At 36.5% G+C, this 22,790-nt stretch overlaps 1 protein-coding gene across 1 annotated transcript in view; it reads right to left on the reverse strand.

The window, feature by feature from the left end:
* Nucleotides 1-22,790, reverse strand: part of LOC150094544 (integrin alpha-PS1-like) — a 397,822-nt gene that overhangs the window by 795 nt on the left and 374,237 nt on the right. The window contains exons 23-25 of the mRNA XM_090412091.1: nt 19,047-19,166; nt 14,635-14,736; nt 6,880-7,005 (exon numbers count right to left, since the gene is read on the reverse strand). Coding sequence (XP_090268217.1) covers nt 6,880-7,005; nt 14,635-14,736; nt 19,047-19,166 — 348 coding nt within the window. The remainder of the gene's footprint in view (nt 1-6,879; nt 7,006-14,634; nt 14,737-19,046; nt 19,167-22,790) is intronic.

Consider the following 22,790-nt stretch of genomic DNA (forward strand, 5'->3'; position numbering starts at 1 on the left):
GGCTTTGAGTGGATGTTGAAGACTGACATAGGATTTGAGATGATGCCAGTCTTTTATAGAAGAATGCATCTAATAAACAACTGCTTTGGAGCTTCTAACAAAATTGGGATCCACCTTTTCAAAAACGGATTGTAATCTCTAAATGATTGAAAGTTATTTCTTTAGACACAGAGCTGAATAAATCTTCAAGATGAGACTACATCTTTCCCACCTAGTTTTTCCCTTTCAGTCATTTCCAACTGTAGGTAACTTTGAGGACATTGCAAACAAGGCATTCCTGGTGAGATTTTTACATGGTAGTTCAATATTGCTTCCCTGTCCACCCCCAATTTTATCCAGGCTCAGGACCAGCATATGGCTGGGATGTATTCATGACTGTAATTCATGTGTGTTCACAGGGCCAGTGCGTGTTCTGGGGGACAAAAAAACCTGAGTTTCTGGGTGAAAAAACCCCCTACCTCCCTATGAAACTGGCTAACTCACCTTTAGTCGAAAGAAATCAGATAAAGGTTCCTCGCATCACTGATGGGAATCGAATCCAAGTCTTTCCGACCAAAGGGCTTCATCTAAACTGACTGAGCTACAGAGGCTCAGTCCTTCCTATTTTCTTCAATATCAAGTATCTTCATTATTTAGGGACTGGGAATGAGATTCAAGCTACAGATCAGTACAATCTTCAGGTTGCACTTCTAGTTGTAACGTCCTTGCTGTGTCTACAATATTTGCATTAAATTTCCTCAACAGGATTTTCAAATCCTTCAAAATAAGTATCAGTAATTTGGAGACAAACCATTCCTAGACATCTTTAAGCGTAGACTCTGATTTCATTTCATGCATTTCTAATAGTGCAGAAACCATCTAATATTGTGAAACCTTTCCAAAATTCTTTGATTTTTAATATTCTCACAATAATCATTGCATATCAGAGGTGAGCTAACAAAACAGGAATAAAATCAAAAAGATCTACCTTGATAATTCCATAAACTTCTACCTGAAAGCAAATGTTTTGTTTTGTAGCGCATTCATTGTAAGGCTTATGGTTTCACCTAGTCTGGAGAATTATTTTTACTGCACAGGAACCCCTGAGCATGGAGATTCATTGTGGGAGACATAAGCTATCCACACAAACTCATTTCACTCATCCACCACTCTCCAGGTGAAAAATTCAGTCTTCACCCTTGCTAACCACACTCTTACTCAATTTCCAGCAATGATAATATGATAATAATGAAATATTTCCTCTGCATCAAATAACACACTCTTTTCCACTGCACAAATTCTCAATCTGTCTTCATAAGGAGCATTCTACAGACCAATCATCTATGAATTCTCTCCACCACTTCACCATTCCTAAGAAACCCAAGTGACCAGACAAAAGCATAGTAATCCAGATGTCACCAAACATAAAGAGGAATGTGACTTCCTTATCACTGCTTGTTTGCTGTATTCTTCAATAAAATAACCATAGCTATTTGTGCAACTTTACAAATATGTCTCTGATTCTTCAGCTCCTCTTATCCACAAATAAGGCTACAGATTTGGGATGTTGGTTGGAAACTAGAACTTGACAATAACCTACATATTGTACAATAGAATGGCTTCTCTGATCACATTCAATGCACTTTCAACTTCAGGGATTCTGAAGAAATACAATCTAGCACCCACATTTTTAACTCTCCTCTGTTATTTTCTGCCAGCAGTTGATTCTATCTCTTCCAGGTGTTTAAGAAGTTCCTTGTGATTTGGCATATCTTTTTACTTTGGTCAAACAGGAGATGTTTTGAAAAAAAAAACTACAGCATTGAGTTAATACTGACTAGAAAATCTTCTGGTCTAAGACTTGTCTACTGCACTGTCCCAACTCGAAATGTGATAACTATGAGAGTCTTATGCTTATTAGTTACAAACAGCAGTAGTTTTTTTTTTTTTTTTAAATCACATCTCACAATCTACTATAATGTATTGCATTAGCATGCGACTCATATCTTTTGAAATGCATCATTGTTATTCTATCTTGTTTGAATTGTCTGTTCAGTGAAGATGATCTGTTGGATTCAGAGTGAAATATTTGATTTAACCAAGTGTTTCAGTTTTTGTTTCTCGTATGTCACAAGAACCATTATTAAAGACTGAAAGAATTTAGAAAAGTAACTCATTGGCCAACTAATACTATTAAACAATTACTACTGTCATTCCCTCACAATATATGGTTTACCCAAAGCACACTGGGGTCCAACACCTAAGGACAAACACTATTTCTGAAGATTACAACTGGTCAAATTCAGATTACACCTGAATTTGATTAAATCAAATTCAGACAAATCAGCTTGTTACAATTTGTATAACTGACGATTCCAAGTAAAAAGTCGCATGGTAGCACTCAACAAGATAAAAGGCTGGCTGCACTAAGCAAATTGTGTTTGAAGGAAGCTCTTTTCATGAAAGAGTAAAGCATCAAGAATGTCTCAAAGACATCATCTTGATGAGTCGACACAGGAAAGAATTATTGGTAAGCTTGAAGAAAGCCGCAAAATTATTGCTATTGCCAGAGAGTTTGGAATCTCACAGTGTTGTATCCAGGCTCTGGGCATTTAAAACAAATGGAATGTGTTCCAGATGTTTGTAAAGAGGTCACCCTTGCTCTACCATGGAGCATAAAAGACAGATTTTTCGGTTATAGCAGCAAAATGTAATTGACACACCACAGCAAGTCAGCTCCATTCAATCACAGGCATGCAGTTATCTTGACAAACTGTGGCAAGACATCTGCAACAAGTAGGCCTATATCCCAGAAGGCCTGTGATCTGTATCCCTTTATCCACAGCGTGTTGTAGAACACATTTTCAGTGATGTTGTATCCATAAAAATTGGACAAGACACCAATGGGCTAATGATCTCTTTACATATTAGTCATTTTAGTCTTTCCTCTGATTCTAGACAACACTTGATCTGATGTGAAAGCAGTACTGCTTACAATTGTACGAATGTTCTTGAAAAGAACAGATATGGCAGTGCTGTGGTCATGGTGTGTGGAGATATTATGCTTAATGGATGCATCGAGCTATGAGTGCTGTAAAAAGGGACTATGACTGATGAACAATATCGCAACAGAGTTCTTCAATGTCATGTTCAATTGTTTCTTCATGTTGCAGGTGAAGAATTCATTTTTATGGAAGACAATGCCACACCATCTCATATACAAGCAGTGGATATGCTTCTGGAGACTGAGGATATTAATCAAAATGTTAATGCTCCCCAGATCTAAACCCTATAGAACATGTTTGGGATGCAATAGGGAGAACCATTGCTGTTCAACGTTCTCCTCCAGAAAGCCTTATCCTTGCCCCAAAGGAGGAGTGGGCCAGTTTGCCTCAAGAACTCTTGAATCATTTGGTGCTAAGAATAGTACAACATTGTGAGAGTTGCATGGCTGGCCACCTTACACACTTTTCTATCCCATTTGAACAGCCAACATCCAAGGATCCAATTCATAACAGAAATAGAAGGTAATATCAGTCTGTCCTTCCTAGACACCCTTGTTACAAGATAACCAAATGGATCTCTGACATTTGCAGTGTACAGAAAACCCACACACACAGGTAAAGACATCCATCAACAGTCGTATCACTCCCCCAACTATTTGGATCTATAAAAACACCTAGTCCACTTGGCAAAATTAATTTGCTCAGATGACATTGTATTCAACACAACACAACTACATAAAAATCCCTTTTTGGCCAGTGGCTACACCTCCTACCAAATATAAAAAGAATTTTAACATCACATCACATACCTCTCCTCCCCCCCCTCCAAACAAATTACAGCAAATCCATCACCATCCCCTATATTCATGGCATCTCAGAAAAGGTGGCCAAGATCTTAAAAAAGCACAATCTTGTGACCACTTATAAACCACACAAAAAGCTAGCAACCTTTATCCACTTCCCAAAGACCAGCTACAATCTCTGGATTTACCTGGAGAGTACCAGGTACTCTGCAGCTGCAACCATTCATACTATGGACAGACAGGTAGGACAGTCAACATCTGTATATCAGAGCAAAAGGGATTACATCCATTTACACCACTACCTTGCACAGGATCCACTGGGAAAAAAGCCACCTTGCTCCACTGAAGCAAATTTAAATTCAAGAGGTTTTTCCTCAAATTTGCTACATCTCTTACCAACTATCCCAACCTAAACAAATATGGTTGTATCTAACTGCCTCTCTCATATGGAAAACCCTCATTGGTAGACAGTCATCTCACCAGCCAAGAACACCCAACCAAAGCCAATAGCTCTACATATACAAGTAGCCAAAAGATGTGTATGACTTCTGCATTACTTCAACCTTAGTGTTGCCTTTGGGTCTAGCTCCCACTGATGAGACTTCAATAAAGGTCGAAACCGGTGTTGGTAGTGACCCTTCTCCTAATGCATAGCATTATACATACCCATAAGGATACTAAGCCAAGTGATGTGAGGCCATTAGCTTCAATATACAAGTTGCCCCAGTCCTGAAAATAGTTCAGGCACAAACTCTGTTTGCTTACACTTGGATAAAGGATTAAACCAAGTATATAATTTCTTGGTATCTTTAATTTATAAATTTGATATGAAAATCAGCAATCAAAAAAAAAGAAAAAAAAAAACAGTCAGGCACATGGGCATCACCTGCATTATTGATAGGAAGAATTAATATATAGAGAGTCAAAACATTTCAGCATTCAGTAATTTAGCACAACATTAGTGAAGATGTCAAATTGTTAGGAAGGTGCCTAGTACACTGAATTAGCATGAGGTCAGATTTGAGACTGGTACACATTTTAGTAGATGGGCTAACAAGTAATGTCTTGAGTAAAAAAGGATGCCAAGTTTTATTTACAGGCTAAGGATGCAACTGATTGTTAATACTAACATAATTCATAGATATAATTAATTCACTATGCACTGATCACATCATCAGATGTGAACAAACAAAAAAGAATGGACTGTTACATGAAACTATACAGCAATGAACAGGCCTTAGAAGGCACTTCTGTTCTGCCACTCTCCAGTCAGTTACATGACACTATCAGGAAACCATGGGAAATGAGAACAGAGTCATTAACACAGTCATAAACAAACATGGGCAAAGGAGCACAAAGCTAGTTACAAAAATGACAAAGTATAGAGAAGGTTTAAAAGACTAGGTTGATTGCTAAGAGCTTTACAGCAGTCTTGTCTTTGAAGAGCCTTTCAAAGTTGAATGGATTTTTGTGTTATCCCATGGGATCCTGTGGCTAGCAGAAACTCCATATATTGCTTGTGAGATGGAGAAACTGCAGAACCAGCAATTCAAATTTTAAAAAACTTTTCAGATGGGTTCAGAATAAGGAATGGAAAATATCCATTCAGCTCATATTGTCTTTTTAGTTTGTAATTCTAATCTGAGAGTTCCCTTGGAAAAACAGATGTGTCTTGTGAGTAAGACAAGAGTCTTGACAATTTTTGTAAATAGTTGTGCATAGAGTTTTAGAGAATATATCTTCCAGTGAACATTGACTTATTCTAAATGGAAAAGCTGAGAGCCATTTTCCTTAGAATAAAATTTTCTATTATAAAGTTTATTCTAGGAAAAATAATGTTATTTTTATCTAAAACCTGTTTAAGTTTTGAGTGTGACCAAATACTGAACACACCTTCAACAGAACAAAACCAAGTTGAGGGACAGGGAGTGATGTCGCTTGTTCATATTAGACTAAAACATGAAACTCATTTCATACTCTGCTAGGTTTCCAATAAAACTAAACTTTCTTTAGCTACCCGTTTCAGTGATTCAAAAAAATTTTAACTTCTTCTACAGTGGCATCTTCAGTGAGAATTCTTTCTCCTAAGTGGCCATTTGAAATTTGTCCACATCACTCTTTAAACTGACTTCCACTGAAGAAGTTCACATATTCAGTGTTGTACAATAGAAACTTACTCTTTTTCTGAATCTACTATAGAAACATTCTCTGATCCCTATTTCTTGAATAAATCATTGTAGACATATTTAGAATGATTCTATTTCTCATTATATACAAATAGTTCACTTAATTCTTATGTCTGGTTGGTATTTTCCTAATAAATGAAGCAGCACATAGGTCCTTACAAATGAAGATAAAAAGTTAAAGAAAAAAATTGAAAGATAAAAGGTTGAAGATAAAATTAAGTCAAAGTCATGTATGTGCTTTAGTAAAAGACATAAAAGTCACAAGAACAATTAGAAACTGAAAAACTGTCAATGATTATTTCTTTTACAAATTTCTATGCAATTTAATTATTGAAGAAAAGAGCCTAAAAATATTCAACTTACCTATGGAAATTCTTCAACAAAAAATAATATATTCACTGTTATGTCATTAAGCAAACTATGTTTCCTTTGAAATGTTAAGTTTCAAAACCAATCCAAGCTTAAGAAAATATAAACTAACAACATGCCAAGCTATTGTACTATGTTAGAGTCTGTATGTTCTCCTTTTATTACTGGTTTTGATTAAGGCTTTCACTGGCCCGTTCTGTAACAGTGGGTTTACATCATACAGCAAGCAAAAACAAAACCTTTGAAAACTACTGCAGTGACCCCAAGTCTTAAAGTTATACATTTTTCATAAGCAAATTCTTGATTGGTGAATATATCATAATCACTAAATAAAAACAGAACCTAAAAATCTATCAGCATCTATCAGCCTTGTATGGAAACTAATAAATGGAAGCATAATAAATATCCACATATAAAGTAAAACAATGTCCATAATAAAACAACATTTTGTAAATTGATTAATTTTGAATTAAATTAACTGAAGAATGTAATCTATTAGGTTACACTGTTCAATAGCTAAAAGTTTATATTACTTACTTTCCAAAGAATTAAGATTAGAATTATTAAAAGCAGTACTCCAGCACACACAGACAAAATTATTATCCAAAGAGGTACACCTTCTGGTGCTTTAGTGGGAATGTCAGGGTAAGCCTTTGTTTCAGCCTATAACCATGTTTAGAATAAAGAAACAAAAAAAATTTTTTTTCAAAATAATAAATTTTCTAATTACTCTACAATATAGTTGTATATGTTTTAATGATAGTAATTTAACACTGTTACTGTGTTTTTAAATATGCTTATTTCATGACACTATTTTAAATTATATGAATGAAGGATATAGATCTTTTAAAAAATATATATTAATAATAAAAATCGGTATCTGTTTTATGTACATCTGAAATCCTCTCTTGAAGAATGTTTAAATATTATGCCAGAAGCTAAATATCTGGCAAATATCATTAATCAAATATTAATGATAATTGGTGACATGGACATACCATTAATATCATTAGCAAATTAATTTTAGTGAGTTTATGAAATATAGCATTATCACAACTTTCCAGCAACATGTTCTACATGCCTGCCAATCCAAGCAAAAAACTGTTTCTTACTTCCTTGTTCACAGTTTTCTTATACATTCCAGCAATGTCTTTGTTCTACACCTGTCTTTCTCCACTCTAAGAAAAATCTCTTCTGCATGTACCAGGTACTAATTTCATATCTCTATCATATAAACCTCTCTCTTCCATCCACCAAGTTCTGAGTATGGCATTCCCTCAATATATCCACAGACCTGACACTATCTTAGTCACTATTCTCTGGATCCTTTCCAAAATATTTCCTTGAAAACTAGGTGTTCAAATGTATGAGATCTTGTCCAATTATTTTATCTCCAGTTCTACATGTCAATGTTCTCCTTACTGCTCAACACCATAATCCACTGTGTAAGCCTTACAATTTTTGTAATGCATCCTCTAATCTTCTCCTGGAGAGATACAACATCCTTCGCTCCTGATAGTTCTCACAACTTTACATTATCTGCAACTCTCACTACTGTACACTGCATCACTATCAAGCTTTGATCCTCAAAAAGAACCATCTGGTAAACCATAACCTTGATTGCTAAATAACTGCACTTCACAACTTATGGATATCTGTCATACAGACAGCTCACTAATCTATTATTCAACCCCATTTAAATATCAATTTACCATGTGGTAATCTGTCACAGGATACATATCACCTCTTTTAACACATTCACCCTGTTGAAATATGCAAACAAGCTAACACTAATTCCCGCAGAGAGAACATTCTGCCCCTGTTAACCAGATTCTGGATTCAGCATATACCAATCTCTCCAGATACACAAACTGGTCAGTAATTTGACCCTTCAATTTAGGCATCCCCTTTGTGAAGCAGTACTTTTATCCTCTTTCTACTCATCTGGAACTGTTCCAGTTGTGATGCATACATTGTCATTAACTTGCTAATAAATTTACATTCCTTTAAAGCATGTGAATATGGTATAAAGCCCTCCCCTCACTTTATTTACAGTTAGTTAAACACCTTGAAATCCTTCTATTTATTCATTTCTAGACATTCTCTTGCCATTCCACCTTCCTCAAGCTTCTTATAAGCATTAAATTCCTTAATGAAATGATCATTAAATGCTTCAGCTCCACAGTGGTTAGAAACTGCCGTAAACATCAAACAATACTACCACCCCTCTAATTCTTCTTCCTTTTGCTTGCTACATATCAAGAGAACAACTTCCTGTACATTTTTTTTTAAACCTGAGTGCCTACATACTGCTTATACTATGCTTTCATAACCTGCTCTTTATACTTTTCAGGTATTGTTTACTGCCACCCACTTCATATGCCCTTCATTTTCTACTGATCCTCCTACTTAGTATAAATTCAGACATTGTACTGGTCAGTATACTGGTCTACATTTCTCAACCCTTCCCCCATGAAGTAACGATCGTTTTTCCACCCAGTTCCTCATTAGATGTCACTGCTTGCTGTCTGCTGATTTTTTTTAAATAATCATTTGTCCTAATGTAACTTTTCCTCATAGGACACCTTCATATGGCTGGCCATGACCTTGATGAATCTAAGATACTGAACCTTTATTTGCATTCTGCTACTGTTATTTATTTTGGGAATACCACTCATGAAAGGTTTTAAATCTTGTTACTAATATTGTAATATTAGTACTGCAGGTGTCACCTAATGATTGCATAAACTGGAGATTCTGTTCTGTAGAACAAAGATAGACTTTTTTCAAGCAGTTTGAGACTCCCAAAACAGGTGGTGGTTAATACTTGGCAATGAAATTCACCATTTGAATTTCACTGCCAATGGGGATGGATATGAAACTGGTGATATGGATAAAAGGATGGTTGATGGTCAGATATATTTAGTTCACATACTAAAAATTAGTATATGGAGGAGTAGAATCCAGCAGAAGGCAGATGAATAGTGGTGTGCTGTAGGGCTCTGTGCTTGGACCACTGCTGTCTGATTTGTACAAAAAAAAAAAAAGGAAATGATTTGAAGGGAGATATTCAATTACTTGCTGATGATGCAAATTTGGGTAAGGTCATAGTTAATCAAGGTAATGGAGAGAACTTGCAGGATGATTTAAATAGGCTAATGGTATGGACAAAACATAATAGATGTCCATTTAATGTAGAAAAGTATAAAGTTATGCATTTTGAAATAAAAAAATTACAAGCTATGCACCACATGAGGGAACTGTACTCCAGAAAACTGATTAACCTAGGAGTTATCTGGAGATAATAGTAGTAGTAAATTAAGAGCTGAAGTTTAGAGGGCATATTGCTAAAGTAGCTCACAGGATTACTTGGTTATTGAAGGTGTTAAAGATACCAAGCAATTTTAAACCTGGTTTTACTCCATTTTTCCCAAGTGAGCAAACAGACAAAATGTCAAGTTTGCGCCTGCAATTGATGCAAGACTAGCTGATCCCACAGGTAGTGCAAGACCAAGGCAACTCGTGGTAAAGGTGGAGTAAGATCTGATCACTAATCTTAATATTTACCCTTAATGCCAAAACACATCTCCAAGACGGGGATGTATGATGTTTTGTATTAAAGGCAAGGGGCCACTACCCAGACCGGTTTCGACCTTTATTGAGGTCTCATCAGTGGGAGCCAGGCTAGAAATACCAAGATTTAGTAATGCAGAGCTTATAAGTATTTTACCAAAACAAGTTACCATAAGGTGTTTTAACCTTATTAAATAAAAATCTCAGGAGGAGATCTAAATGTAGAAAGTATTTTTAACTTGGGTATAATTATGTTAAAGATACCAAGCAATTTTAAACCTGGTTTTACTCCATTTTTTCCCAAGTGAGCAAACAGACAAAATGTCAAGTTTGCGCCTGCAATTGATGCAAGAGATCTCCTCCTGAGATTTTTATTTAATAAGGTTAAAACACCCTATGGTAACTTGTTTTGGTAAAATACTTATAAGCTCTGCATTACTAAATCTTGGTATTTCTAGCCTGGCTCCCACTGATGAGACCTCAATAAAGGTCGAAACCGGTCTGGGTAGTGGCCCCTTGCCTTTAATACAAAACATCATACATCCCCGTCTTGGAGATGTTTTGGCATTAAGGGTAAATATTAAGATTAGTCATCAGAGCTTACTCCACCTTTACCACGAGTTGCCTTGGTCTTGCACTACCTGTGGGATCAGCTAGTCTTGCATCAATTGCAGGCGCAAACTTAACATTTTGTCTGTTTGCTCACTTGGGAAAAATGGAGTAAAAGCAGGTTTAAAATTGCTTGGTATCTTTAACATAATTATACCCAAGTTAAAAATACTTTCTACTGGTTATTGAAGGATACACTAACAAGCAGAGATCTGGGAGTTATCATTTCTGTTTATAAAGCCTTGATATGACCACATCTGGATTACTGTGCTCAGGTCCAATCACCTGGGTTTCTTGGGGATGAGGAAGTGGTAGAAAAGATCAGAGGCGAATGACCAAAATGGTGAGTGGTCTGAGGAATACCATGAGGACAGCTTGGGAATTTGTGGATTGCAAAAGTTGGTTAGTGGACAAAACCTGGGGGATATGATAGAAACATTTAAATAACTTCAAGGATTTTACAGGAATGATGCAAGGAAAATATTTCATCATTTAGCTGGAGGAGGGGGAGAAGGAACAAGAGGTTATCCCTGGAAGTTCGGGCAAGAGTGTGGTTAGCAGGGGCATGAGGACTAGATTTTTTGCTTGGAGATTAGTGAGTGAATGGGTTACCTGAGCTGTGAGTGTTTTGTTAATGGTTTCAAGGAGAGGTATAATAGATAAAGTGGTGATAGTTTGGGTTTCCCCAAACTATTCCCCTAAGACTTATCATTCCCCCATGATGAGTCTTAGGACAGCATGGAGGTGCTGTGCAATAATAATAAGAATAATAATCTGACTGCCTTATTGATTTCCAGAGTATTTAGAAGTCAATACACATTCTCCTAATACACCTTTAAACCTTCACTCCTACCCATGAGAATAAAGGCTGCCTTTTCCAGGATGAAATACCAATGAACTGATGATTTAACAACTTCACAACTGCATCAATCCCTTGACTGTCATCTATATTTAACAGGGATGACTACAAATATTTCTCCTCAGAATGGACACAATGAAAGAATTCATTATAATTTTCTTTGAATTGCAGTGTTAATCTCTTCCCATATTCTAGCTAGTCACTTTACTGGCTTGAGTCATATTCTTCATGCAAAATCCTCACACCTCTCTCTTTTATACTTTTTTCCTTACCCTTTTTTATCCCATCTGCAGTTCCTGTTTGATTTCATTAAATCCAATTTACACCAAATCATGTTATCCTTTTCACTTAGCTATGCAAGTTGACATTGCAGCTGATAAATAGTTCTCTACTAGTTCCATTGCAATGCTGTCTCTTTTTTCCTTTGAAATCTTCCATGGAATTATCTTTGGCTGATTTCTAAGACTACCATAATTACAAATCTAACAATGCCATAATTCCACCCCAAATACTTCCAAGTCTTCATCCCACATCAAGAACTGCATTTTCACTCACTATCCAGAGACAAGGATGACATTTCGGTTACAGTCAGATCCTCTGATGTTATGACCAAATCCAAAATTCTTGATTTTTTTTTTTTTTTTTTTTACTGCATGTTACCCTGAAAGACTTGTGACTCAAGAATTCCAGAAATTTCATTTCCTTATTACTGTATCCAAGAAAGCAATCATTTGCTCTGCACTTGCTAAATATCTTGTCCTTCAAGCAGGAAGAGCAATCATGTCATTGTGTAGAAGATCACAGAAAGAATTTTCAGTCGACAAGAGTTATATGTAAAATTAAAAAGCAGGTGATTAAAATGATGATCTGAGGAGTCAGCTTATATCTGTGTCATGGCATAAGAATTTGGAAGATTTGATTTTGATTTTTATGGCACAAAGACAAAGTTCATACTGCATCAGGACACAAGTCATCCAGCCTCTTGGCTGCAGAGCAGACACTAACCTCGGCCAACCAAACCAGCGAATATGGAAGAAAAAAGATGTTAGCAATACATGGCAGATGGTCAATGGGTGCTGGAAAAAAGCAAGATCAGACTCTATATGCAGAATCAGAAGGAGGGCGTATAAAGATGATCAAGTCCATAAATTACAGACAAGAGGGATAACCTGTATGGTAAAGGAAGTTGAAGCTACCTGATGAGGTAGCTTCTGAATCTTTGGCCATGTGGCAGGTAAAAGGAAATAAATGACTATGGAAGGATGATTAACAAGTGTTGATAGGGAGACAACAAAGGGTTGAGCTATTGAGTAATCATTTTTGCAAGGGTGTTTTATCCAGGTGGAGATAATGCAGTGCCTGATGTAAGAATAGAGGTACATGAATGGGTAATATGTACTATATTGCAGAACCTTAATGCAAATATGAACATGGGATTAAATGGAACATCAGCTCATGTGTTATGAAAATGTGCAAGGCAATTGGTAACTCTTCTGACTGAGCTGTTTAATTTAAGCCGCAGTTTTGGGAAGGTGTGCCTAGAAAGTGGAAAGAGGACAAAATAGTTCCATTGCATAAAGGAGACACCGAGAGAGAGAGAGTGAGAGAGAGGTAGCAAAGTATAAGCCAATCAGTATCTTAGGGGGGGGGTAGGAGAGGTTGGTACTGGAGATGTTAGTAAAAGCCAGAATTCAGGAGACTGACTGGATGGAGAGGAATATGATACTCTATAGAAAAAGCATGGTTTTGAGAAATGTAGAACTTTCCTAAGTAAATTGATCGCATTTTGTAATGAAGGGACAACTGAGTTGGATAAAGAAATGGATACTGTGGTGCTTTGCAGAGGCATTGGCAGGACGGACACTATGTGGAACTCTGTTACATAAGGAGCAAATGGGGATTAATATGAAGCTGGTGATTTGGATAAGTGCTGAATTCTGGCTTTTACTAACATCTCCAGTACCAACCTCTCCTACCCCCCCCCCTAAGATACTGATTGGCTTATACTTTGCTACCTCTCTCTCGGTGTCTCCTTTATGCAATGGAACTATTTTGTCCTCTTTCCACTTTCTAGGCACACCTTCCCAAAACTGCAGCTTAAATTAAACAGCCTGGCTAATGGACAGGCATCAAAGTGTAGTGTAGTGTATGAGAAATTTCAATGCAGGTGACAAGTGATGTACCACAGGTCTTAGCACTTAGTCTACTGCTGTTTAATATGTACATCAGTGGTACTTAAAAGATTTTAAGGGAAAATATTCAATTTGTTGCCAATGATGCAAAGCGAGGAAGAGTGATAATCAATGAAGATGTGTAGAGATCCTGCAGGATGACTTAAGTAGAATGGCAATATGGGCAAAGGATAATGGATACCAGTTTAATGTGGTCAAGTGTAAGGTCATGCACTTCAGCATGAAGAGATCACAAACTGTATACTATGCTGTTGGAACTGATCTGCAGGAAACTGATGAAGTGGGGATTTGGAGGTGATTATGGACTGGAGTTCAAAGGGCATATTGCAAAAGTTGTTGAAATAGCACATTAGTTTACTTGGTTAATGAAGAACACACTGGCAAACAGGGATAAGGATGTTATTCTTCTCCTTTATACAGCTTTAATAACGCCATATCTGGACTACTTGCACATCTGATCACCTGGATTATATGGAGATCAGTGGCACAGAGATCAAGACTGTGTTAGGTCTATGGAATGCTCTGAATTATTTTTTAGTGAGGAGCTCCCATAATGAGTTGACTCCACAAAGATTCCTGAGAAAAGAATATTAATTTCAAATAATGTTTTGAATATAAAAAAAAAGGGCAATGGATGTCATGTGTTTGTAAGAGTAAAAACAGAGGAGAAAAATCACCTTGTTTGAAAATCCAAGTATTTTTAAAGGCAATGGAGGGCAAAGTGGTTCCCCCCCCCCAAGAAATAAGACATTTTGATAGCATTAAAATTGATAGTTTTTATTGCAGGATGGAATGAAATCAGTGTTTAAATCACTGGTAGTGGAAGATCCTATGATTTGTAAAAAATAAATAAATTGCTTATCAGATTATACTGTAAAATTCAAAAAAGGTCAATTACTCTCAGTGTAGTCAGCCAGAAACATCTCTTTTGTAGATCATTTGGCATAATATCTAAATGCATTGTTTTTAGATAAAAACAAAATCATATCAATACATTTTCATTAATTTATATCAATTTTTTTTCCTCAAAATATATGAAATATTAGCACTCATACTTACAGATGCAAAGTCATTTTCTTTATTCTGCTTAACATCAAATGAAGGGTCAAAATCTATTTTAGCCTGAGATCTAATGATTACCAGATCCACAGATGCATAATTCTACATGAAATGCAAATTAAGTTGTAATTATCATCATTATTTTCAAATTAAATAACGAAATACTAATTCTTAAATAAGTGTGTAAGGTTTCTTATGACTTGCAGTGATGTTTATGGAATTATGAAAATTAGCTAAGTGAAAATACTTGGCAATCTATTTTCTTATACATTAAGTTGTTTCACTAATGAACATGATAAAACACTATACAGATGAAGCATACAGCAGCTTAGAATGAAACATTTTGGACTCCTTAAAAGTGATTCAATTTTACTTATTTAATTCCAAGCTCTAGGACTGATGAACTCTTGATAAAAGATCTCTAACAGAATCTCTCCAACTCTAGTTTATTCAAACTATTTCATTTGAAGTAGCAAGAGATAGTATATTAGCATTTTTTTGGATATTTTTAATGGAATAATGGAAATATTGAATATTTCTGCAATCAACCACTAAATGTACATATGCCTCCTTAGTCAGTCAGTTTCAACAAGGCTCTTAGGTTAGAAAGAGCTGGCTTTGGATCTTTTCTAGGATGTCAAGGACCTTTATGAGAGTCAAGTTAGCCAGCCTGGTTGGTCATATTAAGATCATCATAGTGGTTAGCATATCTACTCTCCAACCAACAGGTCACAGGATTTGAATCCCGCCATGAGCATGGATGTTTGTTATTGTCTTTAAGTGGTAGATGAATTTCATCTCCTGTGCAAGACCACTGTCCTGATTATTAGAGGTCTGAAGTGGCCTGATAAAGTTCTATGTTTGGTCTCAAGATCAGAGTTTCTGGATTATGTAAAAAATAAATAAACAAATAGAAAATATTAAAAATAGAAAAAAATCCTTACCCTACTCACAGTGTTAATGTACTACAGGTTTATTATTACCTTTCACATGGTAGCCATACAGAAAAAAAAAATCAATCTAATATGGTGATGGCAAGATTTTTTCCTCCTGGAAAAGTAGGTTTTCATCCTGCAACCAGGCAAGGAGAATGTGTACAAGTGATATCCATAATACACCATGCAGGTAGGATTAACATTCCTATCAGAGCATTAATTAGGTTTCAAAGAAACCAAGTTACTTGTCAGAAACAGGCCATTTAACTCGCATGTTATGTGCACATAATGTAAGTATTACTGCATAGGTTTACTAGTATTATTTGTATATCACTGGCTACAAAGTCTAACGCAAATCAATACCATGTGTAGGCGGCAGTGGAGAGATAAGTAATCTGCTGATATTCTTTTTTTTGAGAGCTGAAGGTTGTAGTCTTTGAAGAATACTTCATCATGCTATATTAAAGTGTTCCCATGTTCAGACCTCTAACATAATGGCCAGTCTGTCTGACATATGTTAGACATAATGCAGTATATTTCATGGATAGATTCCTGGATACTTTTCAGAGGAGTGAATTTTTCAGATGTAGTGACTGTCTGTTTAAAATGGTTTAAAGATGATTTTAATGAGGTGTTCATAGAGGGACCTTTGCAATGTGGGTATAAATGTGGGATTGTAGTTTTAATATTCATAAATGCAAGGTGTTACACTTTGGGGCACAGAAATATACGACTACGTGCTGCATTGATGAAGCTGTGTTTCAGGAAGTGGATGAGATTTGGGATCTTGCAATGATGGTAGATAATGGACTAAAGTTCTGAGAGTACATCACAAGTATTGCAAAAAGACTGCACACCAAATTGCTGCTATGATAAAATGTACATTGACATGCAGGGATAAGGAGGTGGTGGTACCTCTATATAGGGCACTGGTCAGACCACATATGGGCTATTGTACTCATATTAGGTCACCTAGTTTTCATTGTTATGTGGAAACACTAGAGAGGGTCCAAAGATGAATGACCGAAGTGATATCGAGGCTCTGAAGTGTTGGTTATGCAGAGCAGTTGAGGGAATGTGGATTACAGAGTTTGATGAGGAGGAAAAGAGGTGATATGATAGAAACTTTCAAGTTAGTTAAGAGAGTCTACCAGATTAATATAGAAGGAATTATAAAAAAGAGTGGATGCTAAGATGGGAAGAATGAGAAGTCATCCCTGGAAGTTGTATAAAGATGTGAAGTAGCTTTTTATGTGGATAGTTGTTGGTGAGTGGAATGCATTGCCAGAGTGTATAGTAAATGCAGGAGCATAAATAACTTCCAAGTTCATTATAAGAGACATATTGGTGTCTTAGTGTATTTGGTAATAAAAAAGGAATGCAGCACTCCCCATACCTCAACAGGTATGTTATACTTGCCTAAAAATTTATATTCTTGTTTAATTCTTAACCCAAGTGCAAGCAAACAATATTTTTGTGTGAAGTATCTTCACAACTAAGCTACCTAAATGTAGAGGCTGTTGACTTAACATCAATTGTCTCACTATCTCAAACTGCAAAGCATAGTTCTTTTTGGATGTATTTTGCTAAGCATTATCTGAAAGGTCACTACCCATACCCAGACCTTTATTGAGTTACCTATAACACAATAAGGAGAAAGAATCTATTAGTATGTTTCTTAAAAAATTGGAAAGTGTACTTATTAGTGGAAGACAGACCCAGAAAGACTTCACAATTGAATTAATGAAGTCATACATTTTTCACATACAAGTAGCTAAAGGTATATCATCTGATTATTAAAATACTCTATATACAAGTAGCCTATTTGTGAAGATACTTCACATGCAAACTTTACTTGCTACATTTGGGTAAAGGATACAAGAAATCATTTCTTTCTTGGCAAGCATAATTAACTTTGTAACCAAGTGAAAAACCCCACATGTCAAAACATGACTTATAACACAATAAGGAGAAAGAATTAATCTATTAGTATGTTTCTTAAAAAGTTGGAAAGTGCTCATTGGAAAAAAGGAAGTTCATTCAATATGACAGTGATTGCCTTAGTTTGATATAATAAAAAATTATAATATCCATTCAGAGCTAAACTATTTAATACATCCCAAGAAGAAAATTTGCGACTTAAAACATTTTCTAAATGTAATAACTTTTAGTAGTCTCCTATGAAGGTGTTACTTAAAAACAATAATACAACTTGTCTTAAGTTTACTGTAAACTCATAAGGTTACCAGAATAATGTTGTAGACATGCTTCCCTGATCTTTTACATCATCTGATAAAATATTGGGTTGGCAAATAAGTTTGTTCGGTTTATGCTTTAGTACAAGTTTAAGGCGCTTCGCCTGTCGCTATTGTTGCGCTGCCATGCAATACTATTACACAGTCAAAAGGCGACATTTCACATAACCTTTCAGTGAATTTTCATTTGGCCAACTTCAGTTGCATGTGTGTAACATATTTTTAGAATGGAAGGAAATAATGTACATTACCGGCATATTTTGCTTTTTTATTTCAAAAAAGGCAAACGAGCTGCGGAGGCCCATAAAAAATATGCAGCGTATATGGGGATGGTGCATTAACAGAACGCATATGCCAAATTCCATTCTGGAGATTTCGATGTCAGTGATGCGCCTCATGCCGGTCGCCCGACCAAGGTTGATTCAAGTATTGTGAAGGATATCGTTGACAAAATTCCATCACAAACAGTGCGGGAGATTGCTGCGGCACTGAGCATATCCCATACAAGCATTGAAAACCATTTGCACAAAGCTTTTTCATTTGCAATTCTTCATGCAAAATATATCCTACATGTTCTTTGGAAATGCCTATAATCTCAGCAATTTCACACACTTTGACTCACTCGTCATCCAATACCATATCATGCACTTGATCAATGATTTCTGGTGTTATTACACTTTTTGGACGTCCTTCACGTGGATTATCTTCAAGGTGTATGGCCACATTTAAATTTGGCAGCCCATTTCTTAAGTGTCAAAAACAAAGGATAATAGTGCCCATAAACTTTTATGAACTTCGAATAAATTTCTTTTGGCATTAAACCTTCTTTTACAAATAATTTTTTAAACACACATGATACTCAAGGGATATAGACAACAATTTTAATTCAGACAGCTGTATAAAACAAACTACTTGATAGAATGAATTGCAATTTCACATGGATGCTTATGACAGATGTACCAACTTAGAAAAAAAAATCTTGCTGATAATGTTGCCATCAAGGACAAGAACTTTTCAGACCACCCTCGTATAACAGTAATTTATTTTTAGAAAGATAAGAGGCAGTAAACAATTAAATAATTATCAACAGTGGAACTGATTTGTTGATAAAATTCTGCAAGAAACAGATTGCCTCTGATGTTAACATGTTTTGGTTTTAGGTTCAATTAATTAAAAAGCTTAAAGCAAGAATTAATGTACTGAGAAATCCAATATTACTCACTTCTATGAAGGTGTTGTTCCACAGTCGAGCAAATATCTTGATTATTCCAGTATGGTCTCTTTCTAATGTTGGGAAAAAGCAGACTAATTTAAAGCAACGAGCTGTTTTATCTTCACAATCCTGAAAGAAAAAAAAAAAAAAATAGATATATATCCACATGTAATAAAAAAATTCACATAAGACAAAACTTTCAGAAATAAAATTTAGTTCTAGTCACTCCAAATTAAATTAATGCACTTCTGAAATACTTCACTGGATACATATATTATCTGGTTGAAGAAATTTATATTGTAAACAAAAATGCCTGTCGTTCGAATAGCACTAAATGTTCTTATTTTCATTTTATGTATTTTCAATATTTATTATTATTATTATGCGACACCTCCAAGGAGTCCAAGGACCAATTGCAGGAGAGCAATCTAGTCTACCTCGCTAAATACATCTCACATTCTCCACTACTGCCTAATTCTCCTACTACGACAATACTACCATCAATGCCATCTACCATCCATCACCACCACCAACAGTATTTTTTGTCTGTAAATTGTGTGTGTGTACTGAAGGCTGATTTGTCTATACATGTGATGAAAAACCTGAGTTTCTGGGAGAAAAAAACCCTGCTACCTCGATATGAGATCAGCTAACTCACCTTCAATTGAAAACGCCGATATAAGGATTCCCTTCATCGCAACAAGAATCAAACCCAGGTCTTTCCCAAATGAAGGGCACAATGTTCTGCTGTTCTTCCAATTGCACTATGGAGGCACTTTTTTTTTTTTTTTTTTTTTTTTTTATAAATCTTATAATATATATAAATATATATAAATATAAAATATATATGAATCCTTTTATTATTATTATGTTACACCTCCAAGGAGTCCAACGACTCATTGAGGGAGGGCACTACTCTACAACTCTTCGTCTTCACCACTCTACCAACTGCAACTACTTTCATTATCTATACCAATACCAACACCATCTACTGCTGACCACCATCTCTTAGCAGTCTCCTGTGAAGGTGTTACTATAAAAACAATAATACAATTTGTCTTAAGTTTACTGTAAACTCAGAGTCTGAGATTTTCACAGACAATCACAAACATCCATGCCTACATAGTGGGATTTGAACCCATAGCCTTTTGGTTGGAGAGTGGATATGCTAACCACTTGGCCAACTAGGCCGGCACCCTTGCACTTACAAATTAAAGATGCCAAGAATATAATTTCTTGGCATCTTTAATTTACAGTATAACCAAGTGAAAAAACTTCCCACTTCTGTCTCTAATCTAGAGTATTTTAATAATAAGGTGTGACACCTTTTGACTACTTGTATATGGAAATATGACTTCTGGGGTCAGTCAGTTGGACAAGCTGTCAATGATTTTACATGGTGAATGATTGAGGTGAAAAAATGTGATTTATGATGTGCATTCGTACCATAAGTTAGATGTTATTCAGTGATGATATCTGGTCTTAGAGCTACCGTGGGAACTTGTATTTTCTCATGAGAATTCGACGTAAAGTCTATATTTCCAAGTTGCGTTGTTCATTGTCATTCGAGTGTGTTTTGAGTGTTGATTGCGGTCTCACGATAGTCCTTTAGTGTGATGTATTTTGTGTTTATACGACATACGGAAGTCCTTGAGATCTAGCTCAGTCTTAGAGCTACCGTGGGAACTTTGTTTCTCATGAGAATTCGACGTAAAGTCTATATTTCCAAGTTGCATTGTTCATTGTCATTCGAGTGTGTTTTGAGTGTTGATTGCAGTCTCACGATAGTCCTTTAGTGTGATGTATTTTGTTTATACGACATATGGAAGTCCTTGAGATCTAGCTCAGGTAAGCATATATTTGAATATTTTAAACATGAACAATTTAAGTCCCGATGACTTTATCCAATCGTTGGATAAGAATCTGGCGCTTGACCTCCTAAAAAAACTGTTGAAGAAATTTAAGGTAGAGTGGCCAGGGTTTCTAAACCTATATTCAGCGACAGACAACTCCACAGAAGGGGACAACTCAACACCAGGGGAAGAAGGGAAGACGAACCTGATAATCTCTACTCCCACTCCAAAACATGATACAGAAACCCATTCTCGGAAAAAACGTAAAACAGCAGAAAGTGGGGTTATTTTCTTCCATCCCCTCATAAAACGAGGGGATGGAAGAAGATAACCCCAACACTGACCTCCCCACACCCAACAACAAAAAAGTTCCTCCAATTGTTCTACAGGAAAAAGAACGTTGGATGGACCCTTAGGCCTATTATGTAAAACCACCAAATTGCCTATTCATGGGCAAAAAACGTAGACGACGGAGTTAAAATCCAGCCTGCCACAGTAGGCAACTACAGACTCCTCACAAAAACCATGGATGAGTCAAATATTAAATATCATACTTACTCACTGAAGTCGGAGAAAAACCTAAAAGTTGTACTCAGGGGAGTAACAGAAAACATCTGCACAGATGAAATTACTGAAGACCTCTGCCTCCACGATCTCCCACCTGTCAAGGTTAGCAGAATGCTATGGGCTGACAAGAGTCCAATGCCCCTAGTACTCGTTGAGATACCCAAAACACATATACAACATAACAACGATCTGTGGTCTGAAAATCACAACAGAACCACTAAAGAAAAGAGCCTCGTCGGGCCAGTGCTACAGATGTCAGAAGTACGGACACGTACAGAAACTCTGTAGAGCAGACTACAAATGCCTCAAATGTGGGCAAAACCACCCCACAGCAACCTGTTCAAAACCCAGGACCTCACCAGCCAAATGCGTGAACCGCGGGGGCCCCCACCCAGCAAACTACAGAGGCTGCAGTCACTACCCTAAGAATAAAACAGACAACAAAAGGAAACAGATCTCTCAAACCTGCCCACAGGCACCAGAATTGATGGCTCCCCAGTTGCCTGACACCCAACAAAAGACAACAAAATACCAGCTCTCACAAATGGAAAATACCAACAGTCTGGAAAGCCACCGTCGAAGCAGAACATACGCTGAAGTAGCCCGCTCATCCAAAGATATCCAGCAGGACCAAATTCTTCCAAACATGACAACAGTCATCACAGCCTCATTGGCAAACATGCTTCAAGACTTCAGTAAGTCAAACACTTCACCAAACTCCACAAAAAGATTTCTAAAAGAAACTCACACCATATTATCAATGCTTGTTAATGAATAAAACTAGATTACTCCTAGACTCACTACAGATCGCCGCTTGGAATGCTAATGGCCTAAAAAACAAGACACTGGAGCTTCAAGAATTCTCTCACAGATACAACCCTGACATAATCCTAATTAATGAAACTCATCTAAGACCTGCAGACAATCCAAAACTGAGAGGCTACACACTATATAGAAATGACCGACTGGACAACAGAGGTGGTGGTACAGCCATATTTATCAGGAACTGCATCAGGCACAATGGAATACTCACCCCCCCCAACCTCCAACCTAGAACTCACCAGTGTCGAAGTCCACACAAACTCAACTGGAAGACTTCAAATCTACACCGCCTACAACTCCCCTGCTATTTTCCGACTTGGATGCTGTACTAGACACAAATGAATCCATCATCATCGCTGGGGACTTAAACTCCAAACATCCCTCCTGGAACAGCAGAACCACAAATAAAAATGGCCGTATCCTCTTCAGCTACACAGGATTAAACAATGCTGTCATAACAGGACCCACTGAACCAACCCACCAGAGCCCAACTGGCACAGCCGACATACCA

This window comes from Typopeltis vanoorti, chromosome 22, assembly GCF_054136105.1.
Source record: "Typopeltis vanoorti isolate ZY-2024b chromosome 22, IOZ_Tvanoo_1.0, whole genome shotgun sequence".
Classification (NCBI taxonomy): Eukaryota; Metazoa; Arthropoda; class Arachnida; order Uropygi; family Thelyphonidae; genus Typopeltis; species Typopeltis vanoorti.